At 41.2% G+C, this 25,223-nt stretch overlaps 1 protein-coding gene across 6 annotated transcripts in view; it reads left to right on the plus strand.

Annotated features, from left to right (window-relative positions):
- NCKAP1 (NCK associated protein 1) overlaps positions 1-16,810 on the plus strand; it is a 62,887-nt gene extending 46,077 nt beyond the window's left edge. For all 6 annotated transcript variants that reach the window (XM_052676192.1, XM_052676194.1, XM_052676190.1 and 3 more), the window contains 11 exons: positions 301-519; positions 817-947; positions 1,322-1,419; positions 3,014-3,107; positions 4,074-4,156; positions 4,579-4,659; positions 8,013-8,106; positions 9,316-9,432; positions 13,005-13,114; positions 15,209-15,298; positions 15,876-16,810. In XM_052676192.1, coding sequence (XP_052532152.1) covers positions 301-519; positions 817-947; positions 1,322-1,419; positions 3,014-3,107; positions 4,074-4,156; positions 4,579-4,659; positions 8,013-8,106; positions 9,316-9,432; positions 13,005-13,114; positions 15,209-15,298; positions 15,876-15,992 — 1,234 coding nt within the window. In that variant the 3' untranslated portion in view covers positions 15,993-16,810. The remainder of the gene's footprint in view (positions 1-300; positions 520-816; positions 948-1,321; positions 1,420-3,013; positions 3,108-4,073; positions 4,157-4,578; positions 4,660-8,012; positions 8,107-9,315; positions 9,433-13,004; positions 13,115-15,208; positions 15,299-15,875) is intronic.
- Positions 16,811-25,223: the final 8,413 nt, after the last annotated feature.

Consider the following 25,223-nt stretch of genomic DNA (forward strand, 5'->3'; position numbering starts at 1 on the left):
CAAATATTTGGGTTTACTGGTCTGCTGGAAGGGAAATCTAAGTATCGGAACTCGGTAGCAGACAAAGATATCAGAAAATTTTATTACTGTGATTCTTGAAGTTTAAAAAACAAAAAAAGAAAACAAGAAACAAACCTTGTCACTTGCTACACTCATCTGTTCTTACCTTTATGTTCACATCATTATTTCCAGAGCTGCTAGTTGTAAATATTAAAGTGATTAATGATGAACAGTTTTTTTTATCTGCATCTTTGCTTAACCCTTCTAAGAAAGGCATGTAATTCCTTTTGTTTCTAAAAGGTCAATCGTTGGAATGACCATGTATAATCAAGCAACACAGGAGATTGCAAAGCCTTCAGAGCTGTTGACCAGTGTCAGAGCCTATATGACGGTCCTGCAGTCAATAGAAAACTATGTACAGATTGACATTACGCGAGTATTTAACAATGTTCTGCTTCAGCAGACCCAGCATTTAGATAGCCATGGTGAGCCAACCATTACCAGTCTGTACACAAATTGGTAAGTAACTGGACAATGCTTTTTATGAGCTTTGGTTATTACTTCTATTTAATTAAAAAAACAAGCATTAGTGAACCTGTTTCTGAAATTTTTAAATTCCAGATTCCTTATGTTTACTGTTCTTGATCCTGTTAAGAACACTCAAAAATGTAGAATAAAATGTAGTTATCAGCTCAACTGTGCAAGTAAAAAGCCTACAGGCTTTGCTGTTCCTTTATCACACAAGTGTACTGCATCTTTGTAGAGGTATCTAGGAATGTATGTCTTCATCTTAAAACTTTTTCCCTTTCTGATAAGGTATTTGGAAACATTGCTAAGGCAAGTCAGCAATGGTCACATAGCCTATTTTCCAGCTATGAAGGCATTTGTGAATTTGCCAACCGAAAATGAATTAACATTTAATGCTGAGGAATACTCTGACATATCAGGTAAACTTTGCTCAATGTTCCTATTGAACGTTTGTGAGGGATAAGTGTAGCTTCACTAATTGGAACTACAGTAGCTCCTGAAGTGTTTTCTGAGACTGCTCTTGTTAACTTTCAGAGTATTTTCATTTAATTTTATTTCTGCTGTCTCTGTGCCTTGAAGTAGCCCATTTTCTTTTTGTTAAAAAAAATAAACAGAAATAGGAGTATGGTGTGTCAGTGACTGCTGCTTCAGTTCTGTTACAGTGCAAGTTCTCAAATCTGAAATGCAGTTTTGAGATAAGAGCTTTGTAGTTAAAACACGAATTGTTCATATGTTATGAGCATCAAATAACTGAGGAAGGAATGTTTGAAAAACAATTTGTTTTATTTCTCAGAAATGAGAGCCCTGTCTGAACTCCTGGGACCATATGGTATGAAGTTCCTCAGTGAAAGTCTGATGTGGCACATTTCTTCGCAGGTTGCTGAGCTTAAGGTAATCCTGGGCAACTCATGGGTGAAAAGAAGGGTGGGTTTGTGTTTCAGCTTCCTGTCGGACGTTTAATAGCTGTCTGTGTGCTATCCTTCTGAAGTGACTGCATGACACGAATGGTAAAGCTGTGCATTTGTACTTCATTGTGCATTGCACTTGCACGTGTGGTACATCTGTATACCACACTCCTCAGCAGCTGAGTGGGCAGGCTCTGTTCATTTATTGTAATGAGTTCTCTGTAGCTATTTATGTGCTGCTTTATTAAAAATGCAGTCAGCACTTAGAAGAGACTTTCACTTTATCTGCATCAGCCAGTATGAGCATACCGAGCCTTTAGAAGCATAGTTTTCTGCTATTCTCTGGTTACATCTTCAAGCATCTTGTTTTATCTGTCAGCACTGTGAGTTTTAGTGTTGCTGAGTTGCTTAGAACATATGGAGCCCAAAAAGATGTGAAGCTTTCCATTGATTGAGAGGGGATGCTCATGTTTGCCCAGATGCCACGAGAGGGATGGAGGTGATCGATATGAAGCTGGGTGGGCTTGTTGATTCTTTGTGTGCATTCCAGCTGTTGAGTTTTAGAATGAGATTTGCCAGGTGAGAAGGCTGAGAATTGAGGGTTAAATTTTGTCACTCCTGGCAATGCACAGTGACATCTGTCACGTTTCAAGTAAAACCGAAGGTCACTGGAGAGATGTTTTTTGGTTGCTTCTGTCTTCGCCCGTTTCTCATTGTCCTGCTTTCTTAAAATCAGCTTATTTGTTATTGTAGCTCTGTGGTTTTTTTAGAAAAACAACTTTAAATTGTTTCTGAGATTGTTTTCTGATACTGGTAAGGATAAGCAAAACATAAGGTGGATCCACGTGCACATGACCACATATTTGGAGGAAAAAAGTAATAAAATGTTCATCTGCTTGGCTCAGATACGGTTGGCCTTATGGAGAGCACTGAGAAACATCTGTGTTTGGGGATAAGAAGCACCAAGAGAATAGGAATGGGGAATTTATTAAGAGTAGGATTCAGCGTGCTTGCTTTTGCTTCCCGGACCAGGTGTTGGTTTTCTATCCGGAGTTCAAGCGAGAGGGGGTAGGAAGTTGGCTTCAGTTAACTGTTTGAACTGTTTTCCTGCCTGTCCCTTTTAAATCTTAAGCCAATATGCTGGTTATTTTTGTGAAGCTGAGAGCTTGACTCAGTAGTGGCATGTGGGCTATTGCCTTCAGTCTTGCATTCTGTAGAGCTTTGAGGAGTTGAAATTCAAATGTCGTGTATCGGCCAGATTCCAATACATCAATTGATTTAAAATGGCCCAGCTTGATTTCAGTGTAAACTGGTGATCTGTTTTGCTTTCTGGCTTTCAGCATAGGAATTTGTTTTTTGGCTTCGTGCATACACTCTTGCAATTTCCTGGAAGCGGTTAGTTTGCATCTTCTATAGCTTATTTCATAGGATTATGGAATTGCTGTTCTTCCCTTGCTTCTCAGTGGAAATAAGGAAGTGGGAAGAAATACCCCAAGTAAAGCGTTTATGTTATTAACCTAGCAGAATAGGTTATATAGCTATATAGGTAATATAGCTGACCTGAGTCTGCTTCTCTTTAGAAACTTGTGGTGGAGAACGTTGAAGTTCTGACACAAATGAGGACCAGCTTTGACAAGCCAGACCAGATGGCAGCACTCTTCAAAAGATTATCATGTGGGTAACTAGCAGGGTCCTTACTAAAGATGTAGCATGGTTTCTATCCTTATCTTTTGTAAACACCTTCAAAATGAATATCTCTGTATGAAGTTGACAGAAGCACAGAATCATAGCATGGTTTGGGTTGGCAGGGACCTTTAATATCCTCTAGTTCCAACCCCCTGCTGTAGGCAGGGACACCTCCCACTAGACCAGGTTGCTCACAGCCCCATCCAGCCTGGCCTCGAATGCTTCCAGAGAGGGGGCATTCACAGCCTCACTGGGCAACCTGCTCCAGAATCTCACCACCCTCACAGTAAAGAGAGTGGTGAGATGTATGCTACTTTTTCTGGATGTGAAATGATTGCTCCTTTTTCCACGTGTGAACTCATAAGCTGATGGACCTTTCCAAAGTACTCTGGTCCCTCTCTGCCACAGACAAAATGGGATCTCAGCATAGGTGCTATGTGATGAGCTTGTAGCAACATTTTTTCATCAGGGCTGATAACGTCCATCTGTGACAACAATACTTGGAGTGAATGCATGGATGTAAATAGGAAGCACTATTTTCTTGATAGGTATCTTTCTGATGCCTTTGCGTTGTTATGTTATTTGAAAGGATTTCTACAATGTAATTAGCAGTTATTTTTAACAATTAATTGTTACAGTGATATGTTTTGGCCTCAAGAAAACACAGCTCTAGTGTTAGCATTGAATACCACTATCTGTGTGTAACAGACTTCATTTGTGGAATGGCTTACAGGGAATGTCTTCAGGAAATCTCATCATCAAATCAGATAAACATGAGCTTAAGCAGGTTTTTATATTTTGGCTCTGAAATGCCAATGTTTCAATATCGTGCTATTTGCAGCATTTTGATTTTTCTTTCTTGTTCGTTTTATTTTTTTATTTCATATTTCTCATTGAATTGAGCTTGTAAACTTGAGTAGGTTTTTGTTCACTGTTGTTCTCGTTCCTCTTCAGCTGTTGACAGTGTTTTGAAGAGAATGACAATTATTGGCGTCATCTTGTCTTTCCGGTCTTTGGCACAGGAGGCACTTAGAGATGTAAGAAATAACTGAATGTTTTCTCAATAGCCTTTACTAAATTTAATAGAATAAGAAGGAATTCAGACAGAGTTTTGAAAAGGTTTACATGTGGTGAAAATAATTATAACTGAACCTTGAATTGCAGGTTCTAGGGAAGAAGTACTTCTGAGTGCTGCTTAGAGAAATATTGCACTAAAGCCATCCGTTTGTAGTTGCATGTTTCCTGGTGCTCTTAGTATTTAATATGTTTTCAAGCCTGCTTTCAGTTTGTTAACTGACAGCTTGATTTTATTGGGCTTGAGTTCTGAAGTCCATAAACTAATTAATATACTGAAAATGAGTCATTCAAGAAAAAGTAAATGCAGTAAAATAATGGTGTTGTCTAACTGACGGTGAGCTTCGGGAGTGTTTTGTCCTCATTTTGTGTTTGTGTCTCTTAGGTCTTATCCTACCACATTCCTTTCCTTGTAAGTTCCATTGAGGACTTCAAAGATCACATTCCAAGAGAGACTGACATGAAGGTAATGTGAGGCCCGAAGGGTAATAGAGTCATTTTTGGAGCTTACTGAAAATATGCAAGGGGCAAGACTTTCATTCTTATGAAAAATGTTGAAACCCAAGAACAGTGTTTTTTTCCAAAGAGCTAAATAATTACCCTTCTGCAGCCTTGTTATGCTCTGGGGGAAAAGAGACCGATGGAAGTGCACGAGTCTCTTCCTACCTTCTTTTACATCTGAGAACTTTCATGGCGAGAAATAAAGGAAAATGTTCATCAAGTGCTAAAATAAGACTAAGCAGTAAAGGGGAGAGTGCTGCTTTGCTTCATAGTATGTGCAGTTGCAACTTGTGTAACTGAGTGTTTAAAAGATGATGTGCATGGTTAGAGCTGTGTGCTTGTGATGTCTACAAGCCTGATTTTTGTCCTGAGTAGAAGGTTCTTCCACACCTCATTTTAGACATGTCTAAGAATTGGTGCCATGAGTAAGAAGCCTCACTTCTGGATGGTAGTGTATTTTCATTCAGAACCCCTTGTCAGTGCATCACATGGCTTCTGGCCCCAGATGCACGGTAGCTGCAACCTGAATGTTTGTTGTTGTTTTTTAATCATTTGTTCTAGCTTGGAGCCTCTGAAGGTTTGCAGGTTCCTTAATAGTACTGTGCTGGTACAGAAAATGTATGGTGCCTGTATGTTGCACAGCTCTTCATTCACACACGTAGAAATAACTTTTTGAAAGCTGCTCTTGTGCCGCTTGGGTTTTGGAGGGCTGCAATACGTTGTTATTCCTGAACTTAAAGGCTGTATTTTGCCGTTGATTCTTGCTGCAAAAAAGCTTACATGTTTGATGGAAAAATAATTTTAATCCTTCTCCTTTTTAAGAAGTATATTACAGAACATTCAGGAGTTTGCCTCTAAGGCAAACATCACCAGTTCAGAAAACACAGTTTAGCAGCCTGTCTGAAACTGTCTGAGGTTGTGTGACAAATGCACGTACTGAAATCGCACGTGCCTTCTGAAACTTGTGATGCTGATAAACTGTCTGTAGATGTTTGAGGTCCAGGAAACTCTGAAATTTGTTCCACCACAGAAATCCTGTGGAAAATTGATTTTGAGGATGTTGGCTTACAATTATTATGTTAAAATGATGCGAGTTGCCTTAGCTCTTAGCAAGAAAAGACTTCTAGCTTTCTAGAGGGAAATTCTCACCTGTGGGTGCAAGGAAAATGGTTGATCACCGAAGTCATGTTCCATTATTGAGTTTGAAGAATCAGTTTGTGGAAAAGATGAGGAGTCAGCCCTGCTGCCCTGTGCCTGATCTTTTCAGTTAGGCAGCTTATGACCTCGGCTGTCAAAGCACTGCTGAGAAATTGGATGGAATAAAGGCTGCAACAGTAACAAATCCTTGAGGACAGTCTTTTACCATTGGCTTTTTAAAGCTGATTATTTTAGATAATCTTGAACATCTAAATGGATCCATAGGGATATCACTAACCCATTTGTGTCAGTAGACATGACAAAGCACAGTGTTTGCTGCTTCTGTTTTTAAAGTCCCTGCAGTAATTTGCAGTCACTGGAATAATAGAGTGGCAGAAGAACTGTCTTCTACTAAATGAAACCATACTGAGGACTGTTTGCCAGGTCGTACACCACACAGCACCAGCTTGTTGCCCCTGCTTTATGTACTGTTTGGCTGCTGGCCTTTTCTGGTGCCCTTTATACTTCCCTCGTGGTTCTCATGAGGTACCTGTTTTGTGTACCTTTCTTCTAGCTCCAAGTGTGTGAAATAACACAAGGGCTGTGGTGTGGTCTGCGCTGCTGTTTGCTCGGTGTCAAGCTGAGATGTTGCATCTTGCTGATGTGGGCTGCTGATGTATAGTCTTGTTTAAGAAGTCAGCACGAGTTTGCAAGGGTGATGTTGGAGGACTGTGAGTGCAGAAGGAGCCAAACCTGTGTAGTCCTTCCTGTAGTGCCTTCTGGGAATACTGGGAACTCTGGCACGTACTACCCCAGAACTCTGCCAGAGCTTTGTCTTGAAAACAGCTTGTTGATGTGGCCAGAGCTAGGAGCCTGCTAACAATTAAGCCCTGTAGACAGTCAGCAGTTCCTTGTTTGAGCTTTCTCCCCAGTCTTGTCATGTACCGAATTTCCGAGTCTGTACAATAGGTGAGAAAATGGCATATTCTAAGATGCAGTAACATTCTGTATATTGAATTTGCTGTAGGAAATAACTTTAATTTGTTAATGAAACATATACTTGATGTGAAATATGATTTAAAACTTAAAATTTGGGAAGAGTGATAGAATGAAGAGAATGATTATTTGTTTTGCCTTTATTTTTAGTGTCAAGGTGTTGCAGTATCTGCTATTAGAGTCAGGCTTACACTTGATCCTGTGTTAATAGCAGGCTGTTTTGTTGTGAACCAGCTCCCATCTCTGTAATTCCCTGAATGCAGCTCGGTACTCAAGCTGTCATGTGTCTGCTGACAGCAAAGCACCGTGCAGACCAAGTCGTGTCCTTCCTGTATCGGGGTTTGCCTTCAGGTAGCTGAGCTGGACCCCTAAGTAAGGTGGAAAGCACAGTACCACCTTCTGCAGCCGGCCAACTCGGTGGGAGTTTGAGAGAGCAGTTGTGTACAAGGCATATCAGCAGCATTTCCACAGGCTCCTTTGGGACAAGCCTCCCTTTGGAGAGATTCATTTGAATTACACCTTCAAGTGTTTAATTCCACGTGTGAATTAGGGAAAGAGAGGAATACAGGATTACATAGGCAACAGTATGAAATGTAGCCTGAGCCAGGCTTGAAAATGGACTAGATAGAAAGGCATTTTTAGCTCCTCCAAGCGTTGGGATCACTTACAGTGTAGTTCTTGGCATCTGAAATCACTGGACACTGATTCTGTATCAAACTTGTATGTTGGAAGATGCTTGCCTTTCTCTGCTACTTCATTAGCTTGTGACTTGTGGCTTTTGTCTAGAAATGCAGTATTTGTGGATGCTGGTTGTCTCTGGTGGAGACCGTGTGTTAGGTTTTTCTTTTTGAACAGAATGAAGAAGCAGAAATGGCAAATTGGAAGTCAGGATGTTTGCTTTGGAGGTCACCTAGAAAAGTATACAAGCTTTGTTTGGCTTGAGAGAAAGAAACGATAACTGAGCACGCAAAGTACTGACCGCTCTGCTCAGAGCAAGTCAGAGATGGAGGAAAAAAAGAGAGTAAAATCTAGACATTCTTTATCTAGTTTCAGCCAAATCTCCAAAGTCTCCCTTAAGGACTCAAACTAATACCAACATTTTAAACTTGTCAGCATAACTGTGCTTCATCAAGTTTACACAAAAGCATTCAGTTCCCTTGTAATTGCCTTTCTTCTGATCCTCAGGTGGCAATGAATGTATATGAACTGTCGTCAGCTGCTGGATTGCCTTGTGAGATTGATCCCGCCCTGGTTGTAGCACTGTCCTCCCAAAAATCAGGTAAGAATTTACTATTTTAAAAATGTAATGGAAAAGAATGGTTTGCAAATAACTAAGTCCCCCCAAGGCATGGGTACGTTTGAAGTGCTGGTGGAAGGCTTATATATCTTCAATCCTTTGTATTCCTTTGAACTTCATAAATTGCCTGAAGAATGCAAATGCTTTGTGCAGACTGCCCAGAAAACACTGATGAGCATCTTGAGAATCTTTTCAACTGCGTAAAAATTGTTCTCTTGACCTGGGAAAGAATAATGGGTAGATGCTGTGGCGGTCTAATGGCTGATGGTTAAAAACTGCTGGACTTTAAGGACATTGGAAATAGGATTCTGTTGTGAACAGCTGTAGATGGGATCAGTTCTGTTGCACAGATCTGTAACAAATCTGTGTAATTAATTCAGACAGTAGAAGCTGAAATGCCAGCTGAACGCATTTGATGAATTTCACAGCACTGTTACTGATTTGTAGTACAGATGCTAACATGCCCTTTACAAGGGGAAACAGAGAGACCAAACATTGTGAAGCCCTCATGTGTGTAGCACTTCTGGGCACTTTAATGCACCGCTGCTGAAGCTTTTCAGTTTTGTTTACCATGGCAGTTTGGAAGGTATGAATTAAGTTTCTTAAGGGCTTTCTGACAGTCTTAAGTCTTCCTGTCCCTGGAAGTGTTCAAGACCAGGTTGGATGGGGGCCTGGCAACCTAATGTAGTACAGGATCTAGTGGTTGGCAGCCTTGCCTGGGGTGGGGGGTTGGAACTTGATGATCCTTGAGGTCCCTTCAAACCTAAGCTGTTCTGTGATTCCTTACTGAGCATTTTATGCCTTTTTTTACCCGTGTGTAACAGATAGTTGAAGTTACAATCAGACTATAACTGTTGTAGATGTTAACCTGTTCCTTTTTTCTTGCTTTAATACTAGCTATTTGGCAAGAGAAAATATAGTTTCAAGAGGCAGTTTAGTATTAAAGCTTAGATGCATCAAGCACAATATATTTGTATTCATAAAATACAAATGTGGATTTGTTTATATGTACTTGTGTTGATACACATAGTTGTTGATTAGAAAGACAGCCAGTATCTGTGATGGCATTTTCAATAGTTCTTGTGAGGTGCAGCTATGAAGTGTTGAAGCTTTGTGAACAGAGCAGGGAATTTCTATATGTTTTCATGACTGGCTGTGATCTGCTACTGAAAGGCTTATTTTTGTTTTCAGAAAACATTAGTCCGGAAGAAGAATACAAAATTGCTTGCCTTCTCATGGTCTTCGTGGCAGTCTCCTTGCCGACTTTGGCTAGTAATGTGATGTCTCAGTACAGCCCTGCCATTGAAGGTAAACGTCAGCAAAACGTTTGTCCTGAATGCGTACTTTGTAACAGCCCTGGGAGTGTTTTTGATAGTTCTGCTGTGAATAAGAAACTGCTGTTTCTTAGTGAACAAAAGTTGGAAATCCAGTAAAGATCAAGAATAGGTTTTCTGAGAATTACTTTGTAAAGCGTTCGCTTAACTCCCCTGAGATTCCTCCAATGGAGGAATCTTTTGCTTGAGACTTGGAGAGCAGTTCATTTGCTGGAGGGGGCAGTCTCGTACTAGTGTGTGAAACTGGCAGAGAGCATATGCTGTGTTAATTAGGGCACAGTGTATAGATGTTTTAGTAATGGCTTTATTGGCCTTTGTGCTGCTCATACATAGTAGCTTTTCTGTTCTTAACGTGCTATTCATCTCACCATAAACTTTTGAAGATGGAATCCGGAAGGTATGAGCTGTGAACAGAACTGTAACCTACAGAATAGCTCAGCTTAGAGAGAGTACTTTGCCTCAAGGAAATTCTTTGCTTGTAATCCGCCAAAAAAAAAGGTTCTTTCAGACAAAATGAAGTTGAAAAAGAATGACGGAGAGAACTGTTCCAATACACACAAGAGTCACCTTTCAGCTGTTCAAGCTATTTCCATTATGTTGTATAGCTTGCATAAAGGACTGTTTATTCTGCATGCATTTACCAGCTACAGAGAGAGATTATTTTTCTATTTTCTAAGTTGCTTTGTTTTTAATCAGGTCAGATGTAACTTGCACAGTGTCTAACGTGACTTCTGAACCTTTAAAGTACCAAGAAAAGACCAAAAATTCTGATAGTCTGTGTCACTTAGTGAGTGTGTGGTATGCAAATCCCTTTGTCCAAAGATCTTCCCTTTCCAGGATTGCTGTTTTAAATGAGGTTAATAATTTTGTACTTACCTGTTTGAGTTATCCTTCTTGACAGGGAAACATCTTCAATTTTAGAAGATGAGGGTTTGTTAACTGCACTTTTAAACAGATTGTGTAGCTCTTTGCCTGTTGTGAAAACGTTGGGTAAATCTCTGATGTAACGAGTAGAGCTTGAACACTGATTTGAAAGGTCAAGTATTCGAGGCTAACAGCTTGTTCTGATGAACAGTGAGAACAATTTGTATCCCACAGGGTTGTTCTGTGTTATCTGCGCTCTGTTTCTACCGCTCTGTTTTTTCAGCCCTGATGGCTGAATGAAAAGCTCAGAATATGTTGAAGAGTATGAAGGACTATGAAATGATTGGTGGGGGCAGGCAGAGGCACTTGTTAGGCTGGGTCTCTGATGTCATCCAAGTGAACTTGCTTATATGTGTTCAAGGCCACTTCTCTTAAGTATTTATTTTTGTAGTTTCATAAGAAGAGATAAACTGGAAGCACTTCCTGACACCATTTTTGTCCTTCCATAGCCTCCTACCTGCTGTGGTCTCAAAATGTACACTACTTGCCACAGGGACTGTAGCACAGGTTTTCAATGGTGACTATATTTGCTTATTAATTAATAAGGCATGTCTATGAGATGCACCTACCCCTCTGGAAACTTCTTCCTACGAGCCAGAACCAGGCAAGCGAGATGTTGCAGCTCCCAGATTTTCTGTAGCAGGTTGGAGCTCATGCAGTTTGCTTCCCCCAAGCTCCCCTCTCTTCCAAGGTTCGTCTCTGTCCTCAGGCTGCTGGCAGTCTGAAACAATAGACGAGGATTATCTTCTGTCTGTTTTATGTGATGCAGCCAACATATTCCAGTTTCTGTCATTTAATTCAGCAACTCTTAACCTGAAGTCAGGCAAAGCCTCTTTCATAAGTGGTTTCTTAAGTTAATAAGATCTCATAAAACTGTGACTGGAGAGGAATTGCATCTAGAACTCAAATAAGCCTGTATTAGGAGTTGCTACTGATGTTATGAGATGCGGTCTCTGTATTACGTGATTCTTTACTGTGTGGACTCTCTTTTAATAAGAGGAAAATAGTCTGGCAAAAGGAATATATAAAATATGTTCACTGTACAAAAATAACAAACAGAATAGACCTTGTTGGTTCTGCTTTAGCTGTGTATTACTTTACTCTGTTGTGCCCCTTACTGTAGAACATCTGACTTGAGACACTCGATATAGATGCTATTTCCAGAATGAGAACTTAATAAATGCTGCTTTATATGAAGTAAATTCCCTGGCTAAACCCTGAATTTTACCATCAACAGGTCACAGTTTTGAAGGAGTTTCAGCTTTCTAATCTGGCAAGAAATTTGTCCCAAATTCCAGAACAGAGCACTAGTTTGTGTCTAGAGACTAGACTAGAAAAGCAGGCTACAGAGACCAGGCCTGTCCTGACAGCGTGAAACCTGCCACGTGTTGGAAGGCTGCAGCTTCTTGGTTGAATTCCCTTTGCTGAGACTTTGACAGAGAAATCAAGTCATTTGAGAAACAAGCATAAATTTAAATGGGCAGCACTGAGCAGAGCAGACATTCTTGACTGATGCTGACAGGAAGCAGCTATCTATTTATTTCCTTTTGGATTAGCATATTTATGCAGCAGGTTTTAATAATAATAAAAAAAAAAGAACAGCAGCAGTAGCTCATGACTGGCTGGGGTGAGGACCTGCTGGTGGAGATTTGATTCTATGACCTACTGATCAGCACGTTCATAGGCTTCTGGAGAAGTGGTGAAGGACCAGGTAGCAGATTGCAAATTCAGTGAATTTCTGGAGGCATGAAGAGCTGCAGATAGGTACTGTGACACTGAGTAGGCTGCACATAGAGTGCCAAGTGAAAACCGTGGTAAATGAATACAGCGATATGTGTGTGGTTTGGAAGAAGTAATTTTTTCTCGCACAAAGTGATGGAGTTCAGCTGACCTCACTGCTCAGGTGTCATCTTGTAAGGGAAAAAAAATAAATAAAACGAGCTCAGTTATCAGCAATGGTTGGAAAATGGGTGTAACCTGTCAGCATTGTTTGCAAGCATCCGTACTTGGTAACTCCTTCAAAGACTCCTTCCTTTTCATAGGTTAGCAGTTTCCCAAGCTATTTATTTAGGTCTCTATTTGTTTTGTTCTAATATGCTGGCCTGGAGTGAGTTGCCCAAAGAAATAGCAGGCTTGCTGATGAGCAGTTCCTGTTTTTTATCTATAGCCTTTTTGAAAACTGGTGTCATCCAATCACCTTCCAGCCCCCCGAAGCCTAGGTAAGTCTTGGCAAGATAGTTACAGCCATCAGAAATTCACTACTTCTGTTCTTGAGGTCCTACAGATCTCTTGGGGAATACCATCCAAGCCTGCTGATCTGTTCATGTACGAAAAGAGGAGGAAAACAGTCAGGCTGATCAAGTCTTTTTTTATACAGACTATTTTGTCAAGTGGTGATACCATCAAATTTTATAGTAGAGCACAGCATTTGGAGGGAGATCTGTAGTTCTGGTTGCTCTGATGATACCAAGTTGGTGTGGAAGAGCGCTTTGCTGCTGTTGTTTAAGATGCTGAAACTTGCTCTTTGGTTGTGATGACCATTCTTACTCTTAGGTAATATTTTCCAAAACATTATCATTTTCAATCACAGCGCTGAGGTAATTTGTGTATGTTTTTGTTCAGGGCATTGCAACAACATTCATTGCTTGGCAAAAGCTATCAACCAGATTGCTGCAGCTTTATTTACCATCCACAAGGGAAGCATCGAAGACCGCCTAAAAGAATTTTTGGCTGTATGTATGATTTAATTTCTAAAACTAGCTTTTTGCAATATAATCCTCTGTGTATTAATTAGAATTTTAGCACCTATCATCTCTTGTACAGAAGAAACTCTTGTACAGTCTGTGACTGGAAAAAGGCGTGTAATGCACATCAAGTCATAACTCTGTCTGCAAACTTTTCCCTGGACGTACTGGACTCTTAAATGATTTTACCTTTTCAGGGAAGGTACTGTAGGAATGGCACTTTGAGTGAATGGCTCTTTTGACATGTCTGCTCTCCTTGCATAGGAGCTGTCAGATAGCTGCACAATACGAGGGTATTTGGGGAGAGATGTTTTTATGCTTTAGAGTAGACTGAAGATCAAAGTTGCTGCAATCCCCACTGATGCTTCAAAAGAAGTCAGAAGCCTTTAGGTCCTGAAGATGTTTGAAATTCTTTTTAGCATGCTTCTTGAGTAGAAATAGAGTTTTGTTGTTGTTTTTTTTAATGGCTCTTGATTTCCGACTACTTAAAGGGAATCTAAAGGTTAAAATGACTTCATTTTTTTCCATAAAAGGATACTAATTTGAGTGATTCTTCCTTTTTCATGCTTATCTGTGAAATGGAAAAACACGCGCGCCATGCTTCTTACCTTCCTCAGCTAGGAGGGTTGGGTAATGGTCAGTTGCTGTGAGGATAAGTCCACAGAAGCAATCGTTGTGGTTTTTTTTTTCCTCATCCTTAGAGGCTCTTTCCCTTCTGGAAGCTCATTGCTTTTTGTTAAACTGAGAAAGCCTTTAGCCGTTGACCTTGTCTAATGCAACTGCTGGCTGTAAGAGATGAAAGAGAGATGGTTGCGTCAAGTTGCTTACGTTTGACAAGTGAAGGAAACCAGTTTAGTTTCATGTGACAAAAACACTTTTGGTATGAGGTTTGCATTTTTGCAGTGTTTATGAACTGATTTCAGACCACTGCTTTTACTGTGCAGACTGTGACTTGATGATTCAGATGTTTTGCTAATCTATCTTTTATGGCACCTTTTATTTGTCACTTACTGTCAGTCTGAAGGAAAGCATCTCCTGAGGAGAAAATATGCTGCTAGAGATGATCTGCTTTCCTGTCATAGTTAATTAAAGACAGAAAAAACTCACCGGGTTATTTAATACTGATGAGTATGTGTGAACATTCTTTTCAAGTGTGCACGTTCACTTTACATTACAAATTAATTTGCAGAAATTGTTTCAAGAGGAATACTGAGATAGTTTTTAAAGTTAATATTTTAAATTAAAATCCCTTTGTGGTAAATGTCGCTTAATTACACTGCTGTTCCTTGATGGGAGTGCACAATGGTTTGTACAGCTGACAGCTGCAAAGAGGAGGGTCGTCTTGTTGGGGTTGCTCTTGGTTTGGATTTTTTGTATTTCTGTGAGGTATGAAAACACGGGCTACACACTCATCTGCACATCAAGTATTTTACTGTGCTCTGTCATCATGTGTACCTGTGTATACGTGTAACTTTCCGGGATATTTATTTTTTAGGCTATCTTTTAAAACTAGTAATGGAAGGTTGCTTATAGTCTAATATAATAAATTCACAGTTAGGATGACATTTCTTAAACTAAATATATAGTTTTGAAAGTCATTTTCTTGTACAGCAAAATGAGTAAAATATCAATGGGTGAAAACTGTAAATTGTAATGCAGTAAGTTTATATGCATACTGGGAGAGACCAAGACAGTGAGATCTTGATCCCAAGGGAGCTCTCATGGACTTTAGTAGACTTGTCAACTTAGCGTCAACTTACAGTCAACTTACCTACTTTTATTATCTGCTTTGATGAGCAGAAGTTCTTCACAATAAATGAAACGGCTTGCTGACTAAAATAGCACGTACTGCTTATTAAAAACTGCTAGATGTAAACAAAAGTGTCTCCCTGAGAGCAAAGCCCAGCTAGCAACCATCAGTGCTGCTTTGTAGTTGCAAGTTCAATGCTGTCGCTGCTGAGTGGGCTGTTGATGTCTTCAGAAATGTTCAGAAATTGATGTCTTCAGAAGTGTTTAGTGAAAGAGAAGAAGCTGATCTGTGCCTTTATTTCTTTATCACTTTGAAATATTCATTTCACGTAGCTTGCATCATCTAGTCTACTGAAGATTGGCCAGGAGACGGACAAAACTACTACAAGGAACAGGGAGTCTGTTTACCTACTACTGGACATGGTAAGCTTTGTCTGTTTATTGGTAACTAACTAAGCTAAAGGAGTAGGATCGACATCATGTTGTTCACACCTCTGGTGTTGTAGTTCCTCAGCCAGGGTGAATAACTTTTTATGTCATTCTTAATCGTACTCTAATGTCTGTAACGTATTTCTTTTATTCCCCCAGCACATTGTCATTTGTTGCCATTGTATGTGGTATTGTTTTGTTCAGACAGTTTGCTTTGTTGTACAATATTAAGACAATATACATCAAAGAAGTGCTGTTCAGAATGTGAGAGGAGATAATCGTTGTTCAGACTTGCTTCCTTTACTGCGGTGTCCGTTTTGAAAATGAAAGGAATGCTATATGACCTTATACGTAGACGTATGAAAGCTACGTGACTGGTTTAGAGAGGCACTGAAATTAAAGCAACTTTTTTCTTTCCTGTGTCTCCTTAACCTCATGACAATCCTTTTTGCTATGAGAAGCGGTGGTGGCGGCGGCGTAGTGCAGAGCAGAGATACCTACATGGGACAGGGTATGAGCAACAAGTGGTAGAAGGTGTCGTGCACAGCCTTACATTTCTGCTCTTTGTCAGATTGTGCAGGAGTCCCCGTTCCTGACCATGGATCTCCTGGAGTCTTGTTTCCCTTACGTCTTGCTGAGAAATGCGTACCATGCTGTCTACAAACAAAGTGTCACATCCTCTGCCTAAGTATCTACTTCCTGCAGATAAGACATAGCACGCGTCTCTGTGGCCTCAGTTTTACCTGTCAACTGTGGAGCTATTTTACTTTATGGCCTGATGAACAGTTTTGTGGATTATAAACTTTTTCCATCAAGTTGTATTTCTGATCAGTGGTTTCTTAATATGGTTGTACTACAATATCGGCTTGGTTGATTTTAGGTTGCACATTCATGGAAAATCTTTTTTTCTCCTTTCTTCCTTTTTTTTTTTTAATTTTAGAGCATCAGTTACGTTAAAAAATATACTACTTCTGCTATATGTTTTTGATATTGATCACGCAGAACAGAAATTGCTTGTTTATTTCCCAGAAGAGAAATGTATTTAGTGATTATTTTAGTGTAGCTTTCATCTGTGTGTAAATTATTTCATATAGGGAGAGTTATAATCTTGTACCTATTGTTCTTATTGAAAACAAATATTGGATGTGCATTTCTGTGAAGTAATTACAGCATTTCTAGTTTTATTTTGAAGCATTCACCAATCTATGTACTATGGCACTATCTAACATTAAAAATGTTATCCTCCAGACAGCGATCCTTTCCCGATACTCTTAAACAACAGCAAGTGGTGTTGTTTGTATAAAGCATAGTGGGAATTTTTTTTTAAACTAACTTCTGTGGTGCCCTGTTGGCATTAACACTACCATTGTACCCTGCTGTATAATAAACATTCTTACACATTTATCACTTGTTGATAAAATGTTAGCCCTTAACCACTTTTTATATGTTTTAAAATTTTGAAATTCAAGTGTACCTTCCATAACATACAATAAACACTAGACTGTACTCTCTGTAGGTGAATTATTTTTACTATAAATGTTATCCTAGTCTTTTAATCTTAAAATGTGCCGTGGTGCATTGATTTGCATATCGGAGTTCATTAAATATCAATCCTTAGAGCTTTTATGTGAAGATTTCCTTCCATCATCCACCTTTTGGCTGACGTGACGAAGATTCTTGTGAAAAGTGGAAGAAAGAATTGAAGCCAGTATAAAAAGTGTCAGCTTAGTGCTGTGACTCTTCAGATCTTTCTTTGAGATAGTAAAGTGAGAAAAGCATTTATATAATGCATGGTGGTGCTGGTTGTGTCATAGGGAGAAGTTAGAATGTAAAACTTGTAATAACTGTGGAACAGGAGAACCGTAACGTGAGACATCACTGAGACAGATGTGTAATGAGCCTCCTTTTATCAGTGGTGCTCGTTGGCATGCAGGAGAGCATTGGCTCACTTTGCCTGAAAGCTGACCAGATGGTTGTGCTCTGTAAACTTCAGCATGGAAAGAGATGTGGTGCTCTGGACGTTGTATGAAGCTCTTGTTCTCCATGCAGCTTCTGCACACGCTGGTAACTTTTTTTATTATGAAAGAGCTGTTTTGTGCTCCTTTACAATAGCTTCCTGTGTCCAGAGGGAAAAAAAAATACTGCATTACTTCCTTAGGACAATTTTATTCCAGTACATCTATATTTCTCCTATGTTGCTTTTCGTGTTAGAACTACAGAACGGTTCTTAAGCTGGTAGTTTAGTAGTGTAACACCCAACGTTCTTCATGAAGAAGTCAGGTCACATGTGAGACCTGAGAGTGTAATTCTGTATTATTTGAAACCAGATACATTCACATATCTTACTCCTAATTAAGGCTTGGATTGTAACTTAGTCTTTTGTGGAGAAAGTGACTTTCAGGATTCATTTGTGAAAAATTGAAGTTACATGTGGTTTACGAAATAACCTTTTTTTGTCTTCCATCTTAAGTTGAAAGGAATTGTGATTGGCTGTTTATCATGATCCCTGTCAGCTTTCCACGGTGTGAGCTTTTACTGAAGTAATCCTAGAAAATGAGTAATGGACAACAAGGGCAGCATCTCTGCGAAGAAACCACTCTGGACAGTCAGATGCCTGAGATGTCTCTGTGTGTCCTTCCTGCAGAGGCTCAGAGCAAGCTCAAAACAAAACTGAAAGCAGAGGAAACTTGGGAAGGGAGATTTGGACTCAGCCACGAGCCCTTTGGGTTTTGAAGATGTGTGAGGTTTGTTGCCTTCTAGGGGCAGGGGTTCTTGCTTTGTTCCTACTGTATTGCTCCTATTTCTGGTTTCAGCTGAGACACTGCAGAACCTGCTTATTGAAGGCACGACACGTTGGCCACAGGCCTCGAGACAACTGGTGTCCATGCACACAGGCAGCAGTATGTCTGTTGAACCAAGATTGCAGGGAAGAAGGCAGAGGAGGAATGCTTCCTCTGCAGCCAGCAGCACCGTGTCCTCCACGGCTTTGTGAGCTCATGTGATGCTGTATATGTGGAGTCACCTCAGGTGGTGTTGGCATAAGTGCTTCTGATTCCTGAAACATCAAGCAGGGACAGCTGAGCTGGTGCCATATGGAGCCCCTGTGGAGCAGATTCCTCGGTTGTGGGGGGAGAGAGTTCTCCATGCCGGACAGTGTGAAAGGATAGTGTCCTGTGACTGCCCAGAAAACTACTTTTTGTGTGAAAAACAAAATAATAATAATAATCCAAGTAAATGACTGCTGTTAAAACTTTTTGTCTGTACCAGTTCCTTTTCTAGAAAGGCAGAGGAATTGGTAATGACACTAATATTCACAACGTATCTTTGATGTACTGGAGAACCTCAGAAAATGTTGAGAGTAGGTCAGTGTTTGGAGGAAAGATAGGAGCTTTATTCAGCAGGTCGTCAGGGACTTGTCATGGGACTTAATAGATGATTTATTCCAGATTCAAGACTTCCTGACCACAAATACATAAATAGCCCTTGCTGCTAAATTCTGTTTTTGCCAAAAGCTTCCCTGGTCCATCAGATGCAGCACAGGCTCAAGCAAGGGTGCTCGGTGACTTGCTGAGAACTACGAATTCTCTAAGTACAGTTGTTCCAACATTAGTTTGGCTGTAGTCTTCAGTGAATCTGTTGAGCTGAACCAAACTCTAAATGAGGCTTACAGGTGTACCAAATTATTCTGTTAAATCAGTAATCTATTACTTCATTTTAGATACAAGTTTCAGAACTTAAATCCATCGTGTGCTAAGTTCTATAGAGAATGTTGTAGATGTATTCATTACTAAACATGGCAGGTAAATCAGGGATTGGAAGAAGGTAGGGACTGTTTGTTTTGGTGCCTTTGGTGAATCTCAAACCACAGACGTGGCATGTGCCTAGTGAGGTAGCTGAAGTGGCAGCTATCCATATGTGGTTGGTTTTGTGGATGAGAGCAGCTATTTTCAGGATTGTCAAACAACCAATTTTGAGGAGTTCTTAAATTCTTTTTTTTTTTTCTTTAAGTAAAAGTCTGAGCCATTTTTTTTTTTTATACTTACTGAGTTTTCCCTGGGGATGGCAAATGTTTTTTGGTGGAACACAAATGCTCCCTAAGTGCTTTTGCTATTTTTTTTTGTTGTGTTCTATCGTCTGTAAACATTATCACTGACACATAACAAAATGTACCACCAGCACCCAGGCCTATGTCCAAACCCATACCTAATTAGCTATTAGTCATGCTGTTCCTAGTGCTATTAGGTTAAAATGACCCATTGACTGGCTATGGTGTCAGTGCATCTTGCATAACTTCTTAATTGGAAATGCTTGTATTAAATTCTGGATCAAAAGCATATGTTGAGCCTGATACACAGCAGGGGGATTTGTGTATTTCCTTCTGTTGAATAAATGGAGTTAAAATGGTTCTGCACTTGAATAAAAAACGTGTACTGACACCCATGTGTAAAGATAAGACTTGCAAATCCACTACAGCATTTAAAAGCCTAAAGCTAGTAAATCCAGTTAGCAATATAGCTTAGGATATTGGTCGTGATCACTTGAAGTTCTGACCGGACGATGAAGGGAGTAAACTTCTGCTTCTTCCTCCTTACCCTTCTCTCTAATGCAGTCACTGATGGGCCTTTGTGTTTGGCTAAATTTAAGTGGACTTAATGGGCAGATACGCAGAGAGCTCTATTGTAAATATCAAACTAGAATATCTTTAGTAGCAGGGATGCAACAGTAACATTGCGTGGACAGCCGCCACAAAGAGGACAGAATGAAACTTAGAGAAAGCACTGTGAATGTATCTGATGATGTGAAAAGGGAGGTAGAATGGGAAATGAAAGCTGTGAGCGCAGTGCTTAGAGCTGGGGACAGTTGAGAATCTGAGTCCATTTCATAACTGAGTTCTGCATCTGGTACTTAACAAGAATTAATTCCAGATTGTATCTCACAGCCCCCACAGTTGGATTTCAAACCTCCACAGAGACATCTGTGTTCCACTCCACAAGCAAAGCAGCAAATTCATGTAGGTATAGAATCATTTGTAAATTGCATGTAAAACATTGAGACGTCTTTGTATGATGTGAAGAAGGACCAGGTCAGCAAAACTGGAAGGGAACATCTCTCTTTGTTACAGTGGAGCCATAGAGGCCCAGTGCTGTTAGTTCCATTTAGGTCTTTGAGGTGGAAGACAGCGGGAGTGATGTTTAGCAACAGTGCTACATTGAGATCGGGTAAGCACAAAGGTTTATTGTCTTGGATAGCAAAACCCTTCAGAAGGCAAAGCAGCAGCTTTTAGAATGGACCGAGCCTGTGACACTTGCTTTAAAAATAACTTCATTCAAAGAATAATCGCCCTACTATTCTCCTAGGGGCTTTTTGTTTGAATGCGGAGACAGTACTTGTGAGCTGTTATCTGATAGAAGTTCAGAGGGAGACCATAATGATCAGACATGAACGCGTTTGGATTCTAGCCTGTGATACTGGTTTGCTGGCTCATTACAGGCAAGGTGAGGAGTCAAAGTTCCTGAGCTCCAGCTGCTGGAGGTGGGCATGGCACGCTCCTGTGGTGGTGGTGGTTGGGTGGCATGTAGCCCGGGCCTCAGGTGCCTTTCAGGAAGGATTATTTCCTGTCGGCATCACCCCAGAGCTTCTCGAATTCCCAGTGGTGCAGAAGATACAAGCGGCAAAGGAGCTGCATAGTGATCTTGTCATTTTGCAGCTAAGTGGTGATGATGGGGCAGAGTACGGATGGAGCCTCTGGCATAATATTGAGGGACAGGAACCTCATCTTTTAAGTCGACAAGCTGATCAGTGTTTAGTGAGCCCCCGAAGGGGGACAAAGTAAATTAAGGCAGTGATAACCTCCTGGGAGCCTTGTATTGTCTGTCTGAGCTGACTGGGACGGGGCAGCGAGAGGGTGGATAGCCTCCAGCAGCACTGGAGCTGAGATGCGAAGCAGACAAAACCACTGCTGTCCTCTGCTGAAGGAAGACCAGCAATAAAGAACCCTGTGGTATTTTTCTAAGCATGTATTCTAATGATTCCAGCATGTGCTCAGTTAATAGTCATCGTAGATGCAATTGGCCCTCAGTGAGCAAATAAATCCTGCAAGGCTTTTCTAAGTCACAAAACCTTCGTTAAATGTATCCTTGTCCTTTCAAATTGCCAAATATTTGCATGTATGCTAAAAAAAAAAAAAAATCAGTGTTTCCAGTTTTGGTAAACCTGTGGCTTCCAGGAGAGAAAAAGCAACGTTCTTGTAGGAGCAGTCTAAAAATGTGTGACAAACAGCCTGAAAAAAAAATCTTGTTGGGAGGTTTCAGTGATGGACGTTCACTGAGCGGACAAGTAAAGCAGCTGTAAAATGTTTTAGTTGTCAGTGCTGTCATCCCAGTGTTTCCCCATTTCTGTCTTTATCTGAATACTATCAGGGAACTAGAAGAAAATGAGTGCTTTGCTAACTTTGCAGGCGTAACTCCCCAGCAGTTGTGGGATTTAGAGGATGATCAGAAACCCACAAAGGTCCCAAACTCGCGTTGGCGAAAGCTTTTGGGGAAAAGCACAGGTTTGTTTTTTCCCTAAAACTGCTGAGGCTTCGTGACAGCCCCTTGTGATCCCACTGGTAGCTGCTAAAAACATGAGTAAAACACAGACACCCTTTGGGCTGCTATATATAGGAAACACTTGATCCCAGGGCACATCCAACCCAATCGGCTCCCCCTGAAATCAGCGGTGAGCCCATGTTAGCACCTGGCAGCACGGGGCGGTCCCCATACAGCTGAGCTGTGTTTGCAGGGTTTATTTTTAGGTGTGGGTGTGATTTGGTACTTAATGCTGCTGTGCGCGGCTCATAAATCTGTGCGAGCAGGGGCAGGCTTTGGGCAGTGCAACCGGAGAGCCTATAAATCCCCAGCAGTGAATTTAACAAAGTTAAATTCAGAGTGGTTACGGCACTGAAGCGAGGCAGCTCAGCTTATTTCTATAGAAGCCAGAATAGAAATTGTGCAGAACGTGCAGAGTTTTATAGAGCTTTGCAGTTTCTGCCTGATCTGCTCTGTCTGGAGGTGGCTGCAGCTCCAGAAGGGTTAAAAGTGTCTTGTGTCCCCAGGACGGCTGTGGTGGGGGGAGAGGCTGCGTTCTTCATTATCAGCACGTCCATTGTAACAGAAATAGAGCAAAAACATCAACGGATATAGAAGTTGCACATCTGTGCATGATGTTAGCACGGCGGCTACCTCATATGCTGAAGTACTTGAACAGCAATTTGGGGGAAAAAAAAATAATGAAGTAGAGAAACTTTCCTAATCTTTGGCCTATGAGCCCCAGTGCAGCCCAACCAGCTGTGCTTTGGGTGTGTGTTCAGTTCAGCTCCTTCTGCTGTTTTCTTAATATTTTCTGCAATGCAAATCGATCCTGCAAATACTTAGGCAAATGCAGTAGTCCAGAGTGCTGTTATCTGAGGGGCATGTTTGTGGGACTGGGGACAAAGGTCCTGTTTAACCTCAGTTCTGATGCCTCTGAAAAATAGGGCTTTGTGACATTTCTTAATTGTAAGAACATTTTGGCTTATTTTCCTGTACTTTCAGTCACAAAGTGGCCGGATGCTCTGTCAGGCCCACTGCTTGCAGTGCACCTGGTTGCAGTGTTCCGTAGCAAAGCAAGTGCAACTTCCAGCATCCTGCTGGGAAGTGAGCACTGCATGTAGGAAACCCCACCGGCAAGGAGCTGCGAGCCCCCACACAGCCCACAAGCTGGGGGAGTCCCAAGCAGCCAACAGGTTCGCCCTGCAGAATGAGACGTCCGAGGCAGATGGTTTTGCTGTGGTTAACGTGGTTGTTTCTGTAGGCTGAGCATCTTCAGTGGTATGAACTGAAGCTGTGGTTGGCATCATTTGTCTCAGAAATGTACGTCAGATGGTTCTTCTAGGCGTTTGCAGATTAACCAGCGTATTTCCATACCTGTGCTATTGATTGTGCCAATCATACAGAGTGCAAAAGGCAGCTTTTTGCTGAGATTGCAAGAAGACAGGTAATGTGAGCAAACATGATGTGAAAAATTTGTCTCTAGTATGCATGCACGTCCTGAGGGCACAGGATAGTTAACAATGAGCTGTCTCACAAAAACAGCCTGAAAAGTCGCAAGTCTGAAAGAAACTGCATTTAAAGAACCTTTTCTTTTTCCTTTCCACTTCCAAGCCATCCACTCAGAGATTATTAATGTAAGTTAATAGTCCCCCTGTGCTTTGTCTACCTGAGGGAGCTGTAACAAGAGCCAGGCTGGAGCAGGAAATGTACAATAAATCCCATTTTTATGACTCTGGAAGTCAATGACTTTATGGTTTTAGTAACAGCCATGGAAGAAGTATTGTAGGGTTTGGGGCACGGTGGTTTTTGGGTGGTTTGTTTTTGTTTTGTTTTGTTTTTCCCCAGGGCAGTGTATTTAAGTAAATTAACCGGTAAGAACCCTGAGATTGCTACGGAAAGTCTCAGGAAAGTGAAAACCTGCTCTGAAGAAGTATTCTCAGCTGTTTTTATGAACAAATGCAGGTTGGGGCATGTTCCTTTTCTAGCTGCCATGTGCAGGAGCATGGCCTGAAACAACCCGTGTGCTTCATACCCACGAGGACCCAGGCCCTCAGCACCTTGTCTGCTGCTCCCAGGCTGCTGTAGGGCCTGGGGACCGTGTGAGCAGTGTTGTGGCAGAGGATTCAGCATCACCCAGTGCTCACAGCTGCTGCTTTTGCTTCTTATTCCTCTTGTTTTTCTGACTCTCGTGGGAGAATAAGAAGCAGAGGGGAAAAAATAGGCACTGGGCAAAGTAAGATGAATGGCTGAATAGATTAATCCTTGTAGCCTGGGAGCAGTTCCTTACTCTGCTCCTTCTGGTGCACCGGCAAAGATGTTAGTCCCTTTCCGTGTCCTCTGCAGCACTCCCTGTGCCATTACATGGACATACCCAAATGGAGTTAGCTGTGCTAGCAACTCCGTTATCAAACCTCTGCCAGCTGAAATCCATCTTCCTGCTTTGGCAATTCCACTGATTTATTGTTTTCGCTTCTTTTAGAGGGTTTATACAAGTGTACTGAGGGCAGCTTGGCCTTGAGATGTGCTTTGTGCTATGCTGGATTACCAGGGTTCTGGCGGGATGCCGTAGCAATAACAAATTTTGTCCTTCTTCGGCATATGAACTTCTCCAGGAGCAAATCCTCACCTGCAGACTGTTTTGTTCTAGGAAGTGACTTAGTGTGATATTACTGCTGTATTATTATTATTCCTTAACATTACGGGTCTGCACGGGTCAAAGCTCACCAGGAACCCCCGGGCATGTTTTCATCACTAGGTTAGTGTTGATTGTCAACCACACTGAGCTCGTGTGGTAGTAACAGGGCTGCTCCTGTTAGACGGACCCATTTTCAGGATGTATCTCTGCTACCCATGATGAGGGAGCACGTTGTTGTCACCAGAGAGGTGTGGCATAGTGCTTGGTGCAAGCTATGTTCCTTTTTAACAGGAGAAGAGGAAGGGCAGAGCAGCAGCACCCAAAGCAAAGCCGCTTTCCTGCCTTTTTTGATGTCAAAGTGCTCAGCATCCACCAGCTCTCTGGCAGATGTTGTAGTTGATGTGAAGAGAGGGCTGTGTCTAGGAGTGAACTGGCTGTTATTGTGAGCTCCTGTTATATATGCTGAGCGTCAGTCTGTTCCTGCATTTGTGGTGCTGCCGTTGTTGGTGTTGTTCCTTCCTTGTCCGTCCTTGACAAGTGCTACTGGGACCACGGCTTTCCTCGTGCAGGCAGGCATTTGTTTGGAGCTTTGAATGCAAGCGTCGGTAACGGCGATAGGAATTCTACGTTTTGATTTTCTGAAGTAAAACCTTAAAAGTGTTCTTTGAGGACTCCTCCAAGGACAAGTACTGTGAAGGAAAACTCTTCGGAG

This window comes from Tympanuchus pallidicinctus, unplaced genomic scaffold, assembly GCF_026119805.1.
Source record: "Tympanuchus pallidicinctus isolate F22 unplaced genomic scaffold, pur_lepc_1.0 scaffold15, whole genome shotgun sequence".
NCBI classification, from domain to species: Eukaryota; Metazoa; Chordata; class Aves; order Galliformes; family Phasianidae; genus Tympanuchus; species Tympanuchus pallidicinctus.